The sequence below is a fragment of the Oncorhynchus kisutch genome, linkage group LG16 (assembly GCF_002021735.2).
Source record: "Oncorhynchus kisutch isolate 150728-3 linkage group LG16, Okis_V2, whole genome shotgun sequence".
In the NCBI taxonomy this organism is placed as follows: Eukaryota; Metazoa; Chordata; class Actinopteri; order Salmoniformes; family Salmonidae; genus Oncorhynchus; species Oncorhynchus kisutch.
Window position 1 is genome coordinate 36,392,382 of NC_034189.2, and position 14,598 is coordinate 36,406,979.

The 14,598-nt window shown below is 40.9% G+C and overlaps 1 protein-coding gene across 19 annotated transcripts in view; it reads right to left on the bottom strand.

The window, feature by feature from the left end:
* Positions 1–292: 292 nt before the first annotated feature.
* The window catches only part of LOC109906646 (muscleblind-like protein 2a), a 73,717-nt gene continuing 59,411 nt past the window's right edge, over positions 293–14,598 (bottom strand). For 10 of the 19 annotated variants that reach the window (XM_031792295.1, XM_031792294.1, XM_031792291.1 and 7 more), the window contains 2 exons: positions 13,747–13,841; positions 293–4,966 (listed from right to left, as the gene is read on the bottom strand). In XM_031792295.1, the coding sequence (XP_031648155.1) occupies positions 4,952–4,966; positions 13,747–13,841 (110 nt within the window). In that variant the 3' untranslated portion in view covers positions 293–4,951. The remainder of the gene's footprint in view (positions 4,967–13,746; positions 13,842–14,598) is intronic. The other 9 variants (XM_031792286.1, XM_031792293.1, XM_031792298.1 and 6 more) reach the window with 1 other exon arrangement.

The window sequence follows — 14,598 nt, forward strand, 5'->3', positions numbered from 1 at the left end:
AAACATAAAAAATAAATGTAAATGTTTACTTAGAAAAGTTACAATTTCACCCCTCCGCTGGTTGGGCCACATAAAATCATCCGTGGGCCAAATTTGGCCAATGGGCCACCAGTTGGGGAACCCTGTTGAAGCATGTCTGTCATTCACCATGTCCATAATAAGAGCATTATTCATTTTTACATTTTGTCCATTAGCAGACACTTGTCCAGAGCGACATACAGTCAGGACTTTCAACTAAGGCAAGACAACCCAGTCATTATTCCCATAAATAAGGTCATTTCAACAAACATCATTTCCATTTTTTCTTTCTTTATTTCAATAGATTTTACACTATCTTGCTGTAACATAAAATAGCACAAACTATACGCACAAAGAAAACAGAAAAATGGTTACATCAAAACTAATAATCCAATGAGTCTTGTCTTTTTCTCTATATATATTTTTTGTAAAGTAGATACTGCATTTAAAAGTAGAGAAAAGTAAAGTAGTACTGCATTTCTGATGACAAAGCAGTCTCAATTCATTACCTGGGTAATATTCAATAGTGAACACCGTAGCTAAACATTTTGCAACATTAAACAAAAACAAGCGTTTCTTATTGGACAAGTTCAGTTAGCCCCTTCCCGTCTCAGCACATTTGCTTCCTTGTGAATACGACCCTGGCTGCAGTCCTTTTCGGGACCATTCAGCATGACATGATGGCCACAACCCTCATTGTCAAGCTCTCTACAAGGACAGAATAGGGCCCTGTTCCAATACTTTAACAAAATGCATCACTGCTTTCCCCCTTCCTTGAAGAAATACCTAATCTGCCATGGCTGGATTAGAGAAAGCAATATGATAGAACTGTTGCTTAAATTTAACAAATTGTGTTAGATCAGAAAGTAAGGAAGGAAGGGTGTGTTATTAAAGTATTCGAATGGGGCTTTAGGACACAACTGCTTTTTGTACAGCAGTTGATCCTTTTGGCCTCACCTTTTAAAAACGCCAAAAAATACTAAACTTAAAACGATATTTAATTTATGTGTATAAATAAAAATATAGTTTTAAGTTTTTACTTTTTTATATACACACACACACAACCGTTCAAAAGTTTGGGGTCTTAGAAATGTCCTTGTTTTTGAAAGAAAAACACATTTTTGTCCATTAAAATAACATAAAATTGATCATTAAATTGATTCATTAAATAGTACCCGCAAAAACCCCGTCTTACCGTCAACAGTGAAGAGGCAACTCCGGAATGCTGGCCTTCTAGGCAGAGTTGCAAAGAAAAATCCATATCTCAGACTGGCCAATAAAAAGAAAAGATTAAGATGGGCAAAAGAACACAGACACTGGACAGAGGAACTCTGCCTATAAGACCAGCATCCCAGAGTCGCCTTTAAAACTGGTGACGTTGAGACTGGTGTTTTGTGGGTTCTATTTAATGAAGCTGCCAGTTGAGGACTTGTGAGGCGTCGGTTTTTCAAACTAGACACGAATGTACTTGTCCTCTTTCTCAGTTGTACACCGGGGCCTCCCACTTTTTTTTCTTTCAAAAACAAGGACACTTCTAAGTTACCGCAAACTTTGTGTGTGTGTGTGTGTATATATATATATAAAACGCAAAAGTCTTCAGTAGAGACTAGTTTATAGCCTTTAAAAGTTTATTTTTAACAGCTCTGGAACATAAAACCTTAAGCACGATGGACTAACGATAAGGCAAAGTGTTTGGATAAGCTGTCTGCTCAGCTGACCCAAGTGCTTATATATTTTTCATTTTAATCCAAGAACAACTTGGATTTTTGTCTCATGTGCAGACTATCTTTTGTGTTTTTCGGTATAACTAGAAACATTCAGTAAATTATTGTTTATTAATAAAAACTTTTTCCCATGCAAGATGCTCAAAGGTTATTTCTCTGATACAAACAGGTAGTGACTATTATACAGAATTACTGGTGTATAGTAAATTCGCAAATTTCATTAGGTATGGCATCGGTAATAATGAAATGTTTTACTTTACCGGAAGAAGTGCAATCCTTAACTGATGATAAACAATTTAACAAACTACATTCATAAATATTTTTCCATTGGTGTGCATGAAACCAGTGGTCCTTTCTCAGGGGAAAAGTTGTACATCTTAACTATTCAATTAATAGATAATTTGTTATAATTTCATCCTAAATAACATTGGTAACTCTGTCTATTACATCTTAAGTGTTAAAGTTACACCTTTACAGAGGCTGCTAAGGAAAATTGTCATAATCACGACAAATAAGACATGTTGAAATCTGCTTTACAATCTAGTGATGTGTGCAGTGTTCTAGAAAAAAAAGTCAACTTAATGATTACATAATTTACAAAAATACAGAACTTTAGTAATTGCAACTTTGTTGCCACAGCAACAACTTAATATTATGAAATACTAGAGTGAAAAGTACATATTTAAATCTTTTTTTTGGTAAAATTTCACCTATACAATTAACATTCTTATTTTCTTTTTTTTTGTTGAACAATAAGCAATTCTAAAGCCTTGTTCATTACTGTAATGCGATGAACTGTGTTGACGACAAGACAAGGGAGATCCAGTAGCTTTCTATTGGTGGCTTTTTAAGACTCCACCCCCTTGCTTCTGATCTGCATCTCATTGGCTGACCAAAGAGACACGACCTTGTAGGTATGCACAGCGCAATAAATTACATTCATTTCAAAATAGAATAGGTTACATCATTCTGACTCATTTGACAAAACATTAAAATACGATAAGTTACCAAAAAATACCTTCGTTCACCTTCCACCAAAAATTACATTAAAACTGTAACCTTTTAGAAGAAAATCTCAGTGAAAGTGAACAAAAATAAACAAAAAACGAAATACTAAGACCAGTGCCTTATTATTTTTGAACCAAAGGTGTCTCGTTGTGGATTGTCTGTTGATCAAGCGCCATGAAAATATGTCATGATTCTGATCCTTTTTGTTGAACACAAGGAAAATAATTGGTTGTGTAGTGTCGAGAAATGTGATTGAGAGTCGAAATACATATCTCATAAACCATTAGGTAATAACGTGGAGGTTGGTTTAAAACAATGCTAGTACACAATTAACTATAGCATGGCATAAAATAACAGACTGTTCTGGTGACACACTTATTTTGATGCTTAACATCATAAAACAAATTGAAATAAATGTGAATACATTGCTGCTACAACCATGATTATAAACTCTCAAAGTAAGAAACACGTTACATACATTACACAAGTCACAATTTCCTGTATTCTCAATCACTGTTTTCAATGTAAACTACTAAAAACCTATGGTAAGAACAAAATATTACATCATGAAATGTTTAACAAACATTCTACCAAGATATCTTGGTTAGTTTATATATATTTTCTATTCAGAAAGTTATTTTTTGTTGTGTTAAATATATGTTTACAATAACACTAGGGTACTGATTTAACCATGGCATCTGCATGAAAAGTGAATAGTCTTTTCTCTAAATAGGTCAACATACTATTGGGAACTTTGCTTGAACCATCCTTTAATATATTCTTATTTTTTCTTTGACAGAGTATGTTTCTCCAGATGCTTGTTGTTTTAAAGTTAAAGGATTTTTAGGCACTTCTACAGTTTTTCTCAAATAGAAACAGGATTCTCGGTGATAGCAGGGTGACGACTGACAGTCACAGATAGCCCTCCAGTCAATGACTTCACGTCATCTCACAACGATGACTAGCATCTTTGAATGCACCTTTTTGAGTCGTAGCACTTGTTTCACCCCTCGCCGATCTCACCCTTATCCCTCCTTCTAGCCCCACTCCCCAAAAGGCCTCGTCCCTGTGGTCTTGACTTTGGGGCCTCTGGTGGACTTACAGTCGAGTCGGTCTGTTCCAGTCTGCTGGCAGAATCCATGGCTTGGCCCATTAGGCTGAGGCTCTCTCCCACCATATGCTTTCGGCCAGCTTTTGTTAAGCCCTTGGCACACAAACCGGGGCCATATAGGCTAGTAGCACTCCCTGATGCCCAGTATAACTCTCCCCAACACCGACCCCTCTGAGGCTCCCACCCAAACTCACACAACCCAAATGTCAGCACCCATCAAAAGTAAAACTGAAATTTAACGAAGGAGAAGAAATTCTAGGTTCTTTTTTCCCCAGACGTGCACAAAAACGAGGCCCGACTGCACATTTTGGCCACGAAGCTGTTCCACGTCTGTTCCCTTGCAGATCGACTCCGATCGCTTCTGTCCGTTAGTCTGTCAGTCGCGATGACTTTCGTTTGGCAAGCCGTTGGTTTTCCAGAGATTAAATGTTGGCAAATGGTTCATATGGAGTGCATACCACACCATTTTAAAAGGGGTGGTGGTGATGGGGTGGGGGAACACGTTCAAACCATCATTAAGAGGACAGTCATTGAGTAAACATGTCGTCTTCCCTAACATTTGTCTTTTTAAAATAATTAGAACAAACAAAAAGTAAAACAATCCCTTCTAGCTTGATCTGGAGCGCCAGTTGCAACCAGGGGCTTCTCTGTGACTCTCCTGTTTAAAACAATGAAGCACTTTTGACAATAAGCACTAGTTCTCTTGTAGTGCAAATAAGGTGTTTTCAAAGGGTGAACATTTGTGCAGATCGAGGTTCTGTTTTGAAAACAAAATATAAAAAAGGACCCATATTACTTTAACAGAGAAAACAATCGTTAAAATGAACTCATCGCCATCTCTCCACTAAGTGTATGTAGTTCAGTACATATTCTTTTTTGTCATAATTTTTATGGCAATAGTTTCCTAGCAATACATTTACATCTTTTTGTTGTGTGTATCATCTTACACCAGCACTCAAGTCTTATGGTTAATTGGTAGTATTACACTCTTAGCATGCAGGTTGTTGAAGGGGAAGGTAGTATGTACAGAAAAAGGGCTGTTTTGGGCTTTGTAGTGCAGCTTCTTGACACTCCATTTCCTTCCTGACAGTTACTTCAGGATGATCTGTGGGAGAGGTGAAGAAAAATGGAGAACAAAAACATCAATTCATTGCCTAAACCTTTTCAACTGATAGGCTCCATCTCATTTCATCTTTCCGTGATTCCTCACATCTGATCCCCTCACCTTCTTCTCAACCATATTGGAGGAGAAGAACCAAGTTTCCTCTGACTTTCTCCAATGCGAGTAGAGAGGATGCAAGGAATCCAGGAAAGATTGAGCAAGAGACAGATTCTCTTCATAGGGTGGCTAAAAAGCCAATCCCTAACATACACTACATGACAAAGTAAGTGGACACCTGCTAGTGGAACATCTCATTCCAAAATCATGGGCATTAATATGGAGTTGGTCCCCCCAATTGCTGCTACAACAGCCCCCACTCTTCTGGGAAGGCTTTCCAATAGATGTTGGAACATTGGAAGCAAGTCCCTGCAGCATCCAGCCACAAGAGCATTAGTGGAGGTCAGGCACGGATGTTGGGCGATTAGGCCTGGCTTGCAGTCCGCGTTCCATCGAACACCTTTAACATCCCAAAGGTGTTTGTTGGGGTTGAGGTCACACTGATCTCGACAAACCATTTCTGTATGGACCTCGCTTCGTGCACGGGGGCATTGTCATGCTGAAACAGGAAAGGGCCTTCCCCAAACTGTTGCCATAAAGTTGGAAGCACAAAATCATTTAGAATTTCATGGTGCTGTAGCTTTAAGATCTCCCTTCACTGGAACTAAGGGGCCTAGCCCGAACCATGAAAACTGTCCCAGACCATTATTCCTCCTCCACCAAACTTTACAGTTGGCACTATGCATTTGGCAGGTAGCATTTTACTGGGATAATTAAAACCAGATTAGTCCAATGGCGGCGAGCATTACACCACTCCAACTGACACTTGGCAGTGTGCATGGTGATCTTAGGCTTGAGTACGGCTGCTCGGCCATGGAAACCCAATTAATTTATGCTCCAGACGAACAGTTCCTGTGCGGACATTGCTTCCAGAGGCAGTTTGGAACTTGGTAGTGACGGTTGCAACCGAGGAGAGACGGTTTTTACAAGCTACGCGCTTCAGCACTCGGTTCTGTGAGCTTGACTAGCCTACCACTTTACGGCTGAGCCGTTGTGGCTCCAAGACGTTCCACTTCACAATAACAGCACTTACAGTTGATCAGGGCAAATCTAACAGAGCAGAAATTTGACAAACTTACTTGTTGGAAAGGTGGCATCCTATGAAAAGTCACTGAGCTCTTCAGTAAGGCCATTCTAATGCCAATGTTTGTCTATGGAGATTACATGGCGGTGTGCTTGATTTTATACACTTGTCAGCAACGGGTGTGGCGGAAATAGCCAAATCCACTCATTTGAAGGGGTGTGCACATACTTTGTATATATAGCGTGTGTGTGTATGCAATGTGGATCCTGCAAGCTCATAACAAGTCCTTTTAATGACACGAGTGGAGTCATTTGACTTGAAGAAGAAAGAAAAAAGCTGAATGTTATATTGATGTTGTGTGATGTCCCGTTGGCTCCTAGTTGCTTACTGCTGGTTACCCAGACAGAGGCCCTCTGTGGATGCCTGACCCACAATAAAATAAAAGCAAACATCAGATGATGTTGTTGGAATAAAATGTGTGTGACACTGATTGCACTGTTTGTTTTTTTGTGCTTCTGATGGAACTTTACATAAATCCTTACTGCAGACAGCAGCCCCAAAGGGGACATTGTACAATCATCCTGCAGATATGTGATATGTTCCCAATTCAGCCAGAAGAGGGCGCCCCCACATCCGCGTCAGGGCAGTGAGAGGCTTGACCTGCAGGTACTTATGATCAGGACTATTGTCTGTGGGGCTGACGCCAATTAGTCGACCTGTCGATTGTTTGGTAGTTAGGCTGTTGGTTGACCGAGATCGTTTTAGTCGAGCAGTAACAAATATACACTACCGGTCAAAATTTGGTAAAAGACCAAGTCAGAAACCTTCTGTCCAAAAATGATGCAGAAAAATCTATCCATGCTTTTGTCACTTCTAGGTTAGACTACTGCAATGCTCTACTTTCCGGCTACCCGGATAAAGCACAAAAAATTTCAGTTGGTGCTAAACACAGCTGCTAGAATCTTGACTAGAACAAAAAATGTGATCAAATTACTCCAGTGCTAGCCTCTCTACACTGGCTTCCTGTCAAGGCTAAGGCTGATTTCAAGGTTTTACTGCTAACCTACAAAGCATTACATGGGCTTGCTCCTACCTATCTTTCCAATTTAGTCCTGCCGTACATACCTACAAGTACGCTACGGTCACAAGACGCAGGCCTCCTTACTGTCCCTAGAACTTCTAAGCAAACAGCTGGAGACAGGGCTTTCTCCTATTGAACTCCATTTTTATGGAATGGTCTGCCTATCCATGTGAGAGACGCAGACTCATTCTCAACCTTTAAGTCTTTATTGAAGACTCATCTCTTCAGTAGGTCCTATGATTGACTCTAGTCTGGAAAAGGGTGCGAGGGTGACCGGAAAGGCACTGGAGCAACAAACCGTCCTTGCTGTCTCTGCCTGGCCGGAAACCCTCGCTCCACTGGGATTCTCTGCCTCTAACCCTATTACGGGGGCTGAGTCACTGGCTTACTGGTGCTCTTCCATGCCGTCCCTAGGAGGGGTGCGTCACTTGAGTGGGTTAAGTCACTGACGTGATCTTCCTGTCCGGGTTGGCGCCCCCCTTGGGTTTGTGCCGTGGGGGAGGTCTTTGTGGGCTATACTCGGCCTTGTCTCAGGGTAGTAGGTTAGTGGTTGAAGATATCCCTCTAGTGGTGGGGGCTGTGCCTATGCAAAGTGGGTTGGGTTATATTCTGCCTGTTTGGCCCTGTCCGGGGGCATCGATGGACAGGGCCACAGTGTCTCCCGACCCATCCTGTCTCAGCCTCCAAGTATTTATGCTGCAATAGTTTGTGTGTCAGGGGACTAGGGACAGTCTATTATGTCTGGAGTATTTCTCATGTCTTCTTCAGTGTCCTGTCTGAATATTCTTTCTCACTCTTCCCCCCCAGGTTTTTTTAACTAATTAAACAACAAAGAATATGATCCACATGATCAGTCACTTTGTGTAAAATAAAAAGTGGTTAATGTGAAAGCAAGCAGTTTGCATACGAATCACGTAGGTCACCTATTTTGGATTCAAAACGGCGAATTTCGCCGAAAGGTTTGCATCCCTGCAAAGTTCATTTTATGGCAAAAACAACTCCAATAAGCAAAGAAATATGACAGTCCATCAATACTTTAAGACACGAAGGTCAGTCAACGCGGAACATATCAAGAACGTTGAATGTGCAGTTGCAAAAACCTTCAAGCGATATGGGTCATACGTAAATGCCAACAAAGCCGAAAAAAAATGCTTCACAGAGTTCAAGTAACAGACACATCTCAACTAGGGATGCACGATATAATCGGTGAACATATCGGAATCGGCTAAAAATGAAAACATCAGTATTGGCCCGATGTATAATTTAACACCGATGTTTAAAATCCATGTCAAAGCTACCGTGCACAGCATATTACGTATTTACATGACGTAATAACGCCACGTCAAATTTTGCTCTACACGTGCAACACAGCATTCCTAACCTAGCCCACAATGTCTGCTGTGTGGATCGAGCAGCCAACAAGTCGAGCAGTCATTTGAAAGAGTTTAAACATTTCAGCGAGACAACTCAAAAAGGCTAAATCCATTAAAGCCAAGATAATGGTATTCATTACCCTTGACAATCAACCGTTCTCTGTCGTGGGTGATGTTGGCATTCGCCGACTGGTCGAGCACCGGTACGCACTACAAAGTGCGCTATTTTTCAGATGTTGCCCTACCGGAGTTACACAGTAATAGTGTCACTGTTATTAGCTTCATGACATACATACTATGGAACGCCATTTGGGTCTTTTCATGTCAAAAAAGATACAGTAGCACTGTCAAAGCTGTACAAAAAAAGTCTGCAAACACCGGCCACAAACGATGTGTTTACAATGCCGCGTTGGAAATAAAGCATCATTTGTTCGACTGCAAATTTTGGGTAGCTATTTATTTCATCAACTGAAGTTCAATTTCAATAGGTGAAAAACAAGTGGCAACCTAGCTAATAGTCACAAGGGTTCCTAAATTATTGCTAAGAATAATGAAAATGACTGCAGTTTCTACTGGTCATCGTTTTCAGGCTGGTTGTATTGGTGCTAGCTAGTTATCAAGCTAAAGATAGCTACCCTTAACCCCATTACCATGTTTTACTGGTAATGGGGACATACGTAAATGTCAACAAAATAACTTGTTGGTCAGTGTGGTGTGTGTGTAACCTTTATTTAACTAGGTAAGTCAGTTAAGATCAAATTCTTATTTACAATAACCCCAACCCCAATCACAGCTGGATGTGATACAGACTGAATTTGAACGAGGGACTGTAGTGACACCTCTTAAAGGCCACTAAAATGTTTTAATATTGCTTATCGGTATCGTTAGTTTTTGGCAAAGAAAATATCGGATATCGGTATCGACCAAATATGTCATATCGGTGCATCACTAATCTCAACTGTTCAGAGGAGACTGTGTGAATCAGGCCTTCATGGTCGAATTGCTGCAAAGAAACCACTACTAAAGGACAGCAATAAGAAGAAATGACTTGCTTGGGCCAAGAAACTCGAGGAATGGACATTAGACCGGTGGAAATCTGTCCTTTGGTCTGGTAAGTCCAAATTTGAGATTTTTGGTTCCAACCGCCGTGTCTTTGTGAAACACAGAGTAGGTGAATGGATGATTTTTTAAATGTGTGGTTCCCACCGTGAAGCATGGAGGAGGTGTGATGGTATGTGGGTGCTTTGCTGGTGACACTGTCAGTGATTTACTTAGAATTCAAGGCACAGTTAACCAGCATGGCTCCCACAGCATTCTGCAGCGATATGCCATTTCACATCATTTGTTTTTCAACAGGACAATAACCCAACACACCTCCAGGCTGTGTATGGGCTATTTGACCAAGAAGGAGAGTGATGGAATGCTGCATCAGATGACCTGGACTCCACAATCACCCAACCTCAACCCAATTGAGATTGTTTGGGATGAGTTGGCCTGCAGTGTGAAGAAAAAGCAGCCAACAAGTGCTCAGCATTTGTGGGAACTCCTTCAAAGCTTTCCAGGTAAAGCTGGTTGAGAGAATGCCAAGAGTGTGCAAAGGTTTGATTTGTTTAACAATTTTTCTGGTTACTACATGATTCCATATGTGTTATTTATATAGTTTTGATGTCTTCACTATTATTCTACAATGTAGAAAATAGTCAAAATAAATAAAAACCCTTGAATGAGTAGGTGTGTCCAAACTTGATTGGTACTGTATATCACCAGTAGTACATTTACTGTTAATTCCTATCATTTCTAATCTACAATGTTTGTTACTTTGTTATGGTAATTTCTGTTAATGCATTCAAATATCATTATTCCAGTCTTCTCGTTATCATTGTCCGAGTGGACACAACCTATTATACACTTGTCAGAAACAAGTTCTGTTTCATTTCATTCCATTTACCCATTTTTTTCAATTGAGTTATTGTCTTTTGTTTGGACCGCTCCTGTCAATGTTGAGAGTAAGGACGCGCACACATAGAAGTTGGCCTAAAGAATACCTGGCCGGTATACCTGTCGGTACTCAGCCCCAGTGAGCTCCTGCCCAAGTCAAGCACTGCTTCTTGTCCCTTGCGCAAATAGCCTACAACTGTGTCTGTCCCGTGCTCACTGGCGTGGGAAACTGAGGGCCCAGAATATTTTATACAATGTTTCAAGTTAGCTAGTGCAAGCTTCAGCCTGAACCAAGTTAATAGTTGATACAATGTTTCAAGTTAGTTGCAGTCAGGCCATCTGTAGCCAATGTGATTTATAGGATATATATATATTTTTTAAAATCGGGATATTTTGTACCTGCAGTCTGCAATGGTTTTATTTGTTGGCTTTATGTAGGCTATTTTTACATCGTTGGCAATGGCAATAGAAGTTACTTTCAGTTTATCATTTTCATTTAGATTTGGATAGAATTTTGATTAACCACAAGACAATGACTTTGACAGTGACTGTTTCATGAAAATGTGTATATGAAAACCATAACTGGCAAGCAGAATGGTAGAAATGTTAAGATAAATTGGCATTCCACATGAAAAAAAGGTCAGTGTAGCCCATTACCGGCAACTTCAGGAGAGTAATGGCAGAATCTGCGAAAGCCAGCAGGAGGAGAATAGGGTCAGCTAAGTATTATTATTTTTTACTCTTTCTTATTGGTCTATTAACACATTTACCGCCTGGTGATGTTACCAGGCCAAAACTCCATCCGACCAAAACCGGCAGAAATTTCAGCTAAAAGGGCATGATCATAATCTTCGCAATTTCACAGTATTATTCCAAACTCATAGTGCGGAAATATATATAAAACACTTTAAAAATCACATTTTTGACTGCACTGGGCCTTTAAAAGAGGGTCCATGTCAAACACGCTACTCCAAACCAAACCAGTACATTTTTTACTGTGAAAACACAATGTATATGATATATTATAGATAGACAACTCATGTAATACTGTAGCTGGGTTGTGTCTGGACTGTGAAGGCATATACCCTGAATCTCTATACATTGCTTACACCTATCCACTCCGCTTAGATCTACACAAGTGCATAGGGGTTAGGGGTTGATATGGGATTCAGGTTTGTCCCCCACATTGAACCCTCTTCCCTGTATAGTGCAATACTTTTAACCAAAGCCCAAGGGACGGACGCAGGATGCAGACAGAGAGAGGGCGTGTGAGGGGAAGGCTATGGCTGTCTCTACAGCTCCTGTAAGACATATACACAGTCACAGCCGGCAGCTGTTAGCTAGTGTCCATGCATATTATGATTAGAGCCATGTGTTTCACTAGCTCACTGCGATGATGAGTCAGTGATGATGACGAGATCCACATTGGAACATCAAAAGTGGTCCCTCCCTCAGTTTCTCCCTGCCACTCTCTCTTCTACTCAGACACACTGGACAAAGCAACACCATCTGAGACTGGGAGGCTGTGTGTGTTTGTGTGTGCCATGTGTCCTCCCCGACGCGCACCTCTCAGTCTCATCTTCAGCTGCCCCACCAGGTGTGCTACTCTGAGGGTGGTGTGATGTTAGGGATGCGTCCGAAACGGCACCCTATTTCCTGTATAGCGCACTACATCACCGATCAGGGCTCATACGACTTTATGTGCACTGTAGGGAATAGAGTGCCATTTGGGACGCGCCATAGGGAGAGGCTACAAAATGGCGATGGGTGTGTGTTTCGAAGGTAATCATTAAAAAGCTTTTCTCCCTGATCATGGTCCAAAAATAGAACAATATCAAGGAAATTGCTAGTCATGAATGATAAATAGCAAGTGGGACTGAGTTTTAAGGAAAAGGGTAGAGAGACATGCATAATAGTAGGCCTACAATAATAAAACATTACAGGTAGCAATAATAGGTAATGTGCTAGTAATAAATTTTCATCCATTTTGAATTCAGGCTGTAACAACAAAATGTGGAATATGTCAAGGAGTATAAATACTTTCTGAACACGTAAGAGTGCATTTTCTGGTCCATTTTTTGACCAAATAAAGCCTGGGATTGAATGTGTAATGATGTGAAAACTAACAGAAAACCAACCATCACTTTCTCTCAATATAAACCAATTCGAGGGAACAGTGTGAAACAATGATGATTCACCGACAACCGGAAGTCTTGATGATCATGGATCGACATCATCCGTCCAATACGTTTCTGGGAAAGCTCACTGACCACTGAGATGTAAATCAAATCTCATCAAGCCTGTAACGTGGCCCAAAGCTCAAGGCCTTTCTAAGTGGGGTTAATGGGAGGATTGCTTGGTTTGCTGAGGGCGCTCCACCTGGCAGTGCGCTGTAATTGTCAGGTTTAAAAAGGAGTAGTGTGTGTGTGTGTGTGTGTGCGCACACGCGTCACCTGACTTCCGCACCAAACTGCACCTTCCCGGCCCCTGCTGACACAGAGCCATGCGTCTAACTAGTAACTGTGCTTATCTGGAGCCATTTTAGGCCTTTCCGGAGACGTCCTTCATGTCTCTTGTAACACTAATATAGCAGACATGTCCACCCTGGATCGACAGTTTCCTCAAGGCTTTCGTCCTCACCCATCACCGCCAAGCAGAAGAGGAAGTCAGAGAGTGAAGCTGTGTTTGCTGACAGGAGCCAACATGGTGGATGGAGAGGCTAGGTTTTTTTAGGTGGAAAAAAAGTGTATGTGCGTGCGTGTCACAAAACACACAGGTGATGTATGTTTCTAATGCAAGTGAAGATGGAAACTCGACCACGTAAAGTGGATGAAAAACAACATACATGCAAACCAAAACCTAGCATCTAATGAAACACAAGACAACAATTATTATTTGCAAATGTGAGAGCTCTGAATAAGTGCTTCACTGGGTCATTGTGAAACATGCCCAACAAATTACTAAACATTACTGTACGTTTGTACAAGTATGTCTTTTGAAATAATAGTCAACACATTCTGACACCTGTGGCAGACATACCACAGTAGCAGACTAGAGCATGAATGAGTTGGGACAATAAAATGTGAATTTAATTGAAGGACGTGGAGGTTGGGCTCAGCCATAGAGTTGGATAGAGGGCACACAAAGAAATTGACTAGTTCAATTGAAATGATAGAAGATGAGCTCTATGGTCATCAAGCACTTATTTAGAGCTCTGGGACTGGATGAAAAAGCTTTAAAATGAGCAAACCTGATTGGCTGGCGCTGCTGCTGCGTAGGGGACACTTGTGACAGGAGTTGTTGTTGCAGAGATAGTAGCAGGCGTAGCACTGTACATCATGGGTACTTTTTCAGGAAGGGGGGGGGGGGGGGACATGGAAGCAATGAACAGGTAGGCAGTGTGATAACAATGGCAACGGGTGTTGATTGTTTGGTTGTTGTTTTTGGGCATGATGCATATTACAGAGGGGCGTTAGGTTAGCCCAGCGGAAGGTGTGCGCATCACAATGCAAAAGCGAGAGAAAGCATGGGAGAAAAAAAAAAAGAGGAGAAAAAGCTGCATTACAATCACAAGTAAGGAAATTTGGACCCACAATCAGTTGTTCCCAGAGGACTGAGTGAGATATGATGAGTGGTATTATAAGATTGAGATTAACTAGAAAACAATTAGAGCCCCATCAAGATCGAGAGCTTTTCTACCAATTGTGTTCACCCTCTATCTATTTTTCTCTGGGATCAACACAGCACAGTAAAAAGCACAATATCTACTTTTCAACAAACAATTCATTTGGAATGCCATTTTTTTTATACTAGTAATACAGATAATGTTAAGAATAACACTTCACATTTCATAATTAGGGTAGAAGACAGTAAGTAGCTAAGTAACAAAATATATTACATCCTAATTGAGAATCATCTCTTACAGGTGAGTTCAAATTAACATGTAAGGACTACGCATTACTTTGTGGCGCTTTTCAGTAAAAACAATCATGCACTCTAGCCCAATGTTCTACAACCGTGCCTCTCACTGTGTCACAACATCCATGAACTTTGTGTCACCTGTAATCGCTTACATCTCCCGGCCTGTTCCCGCTCTCCCCCC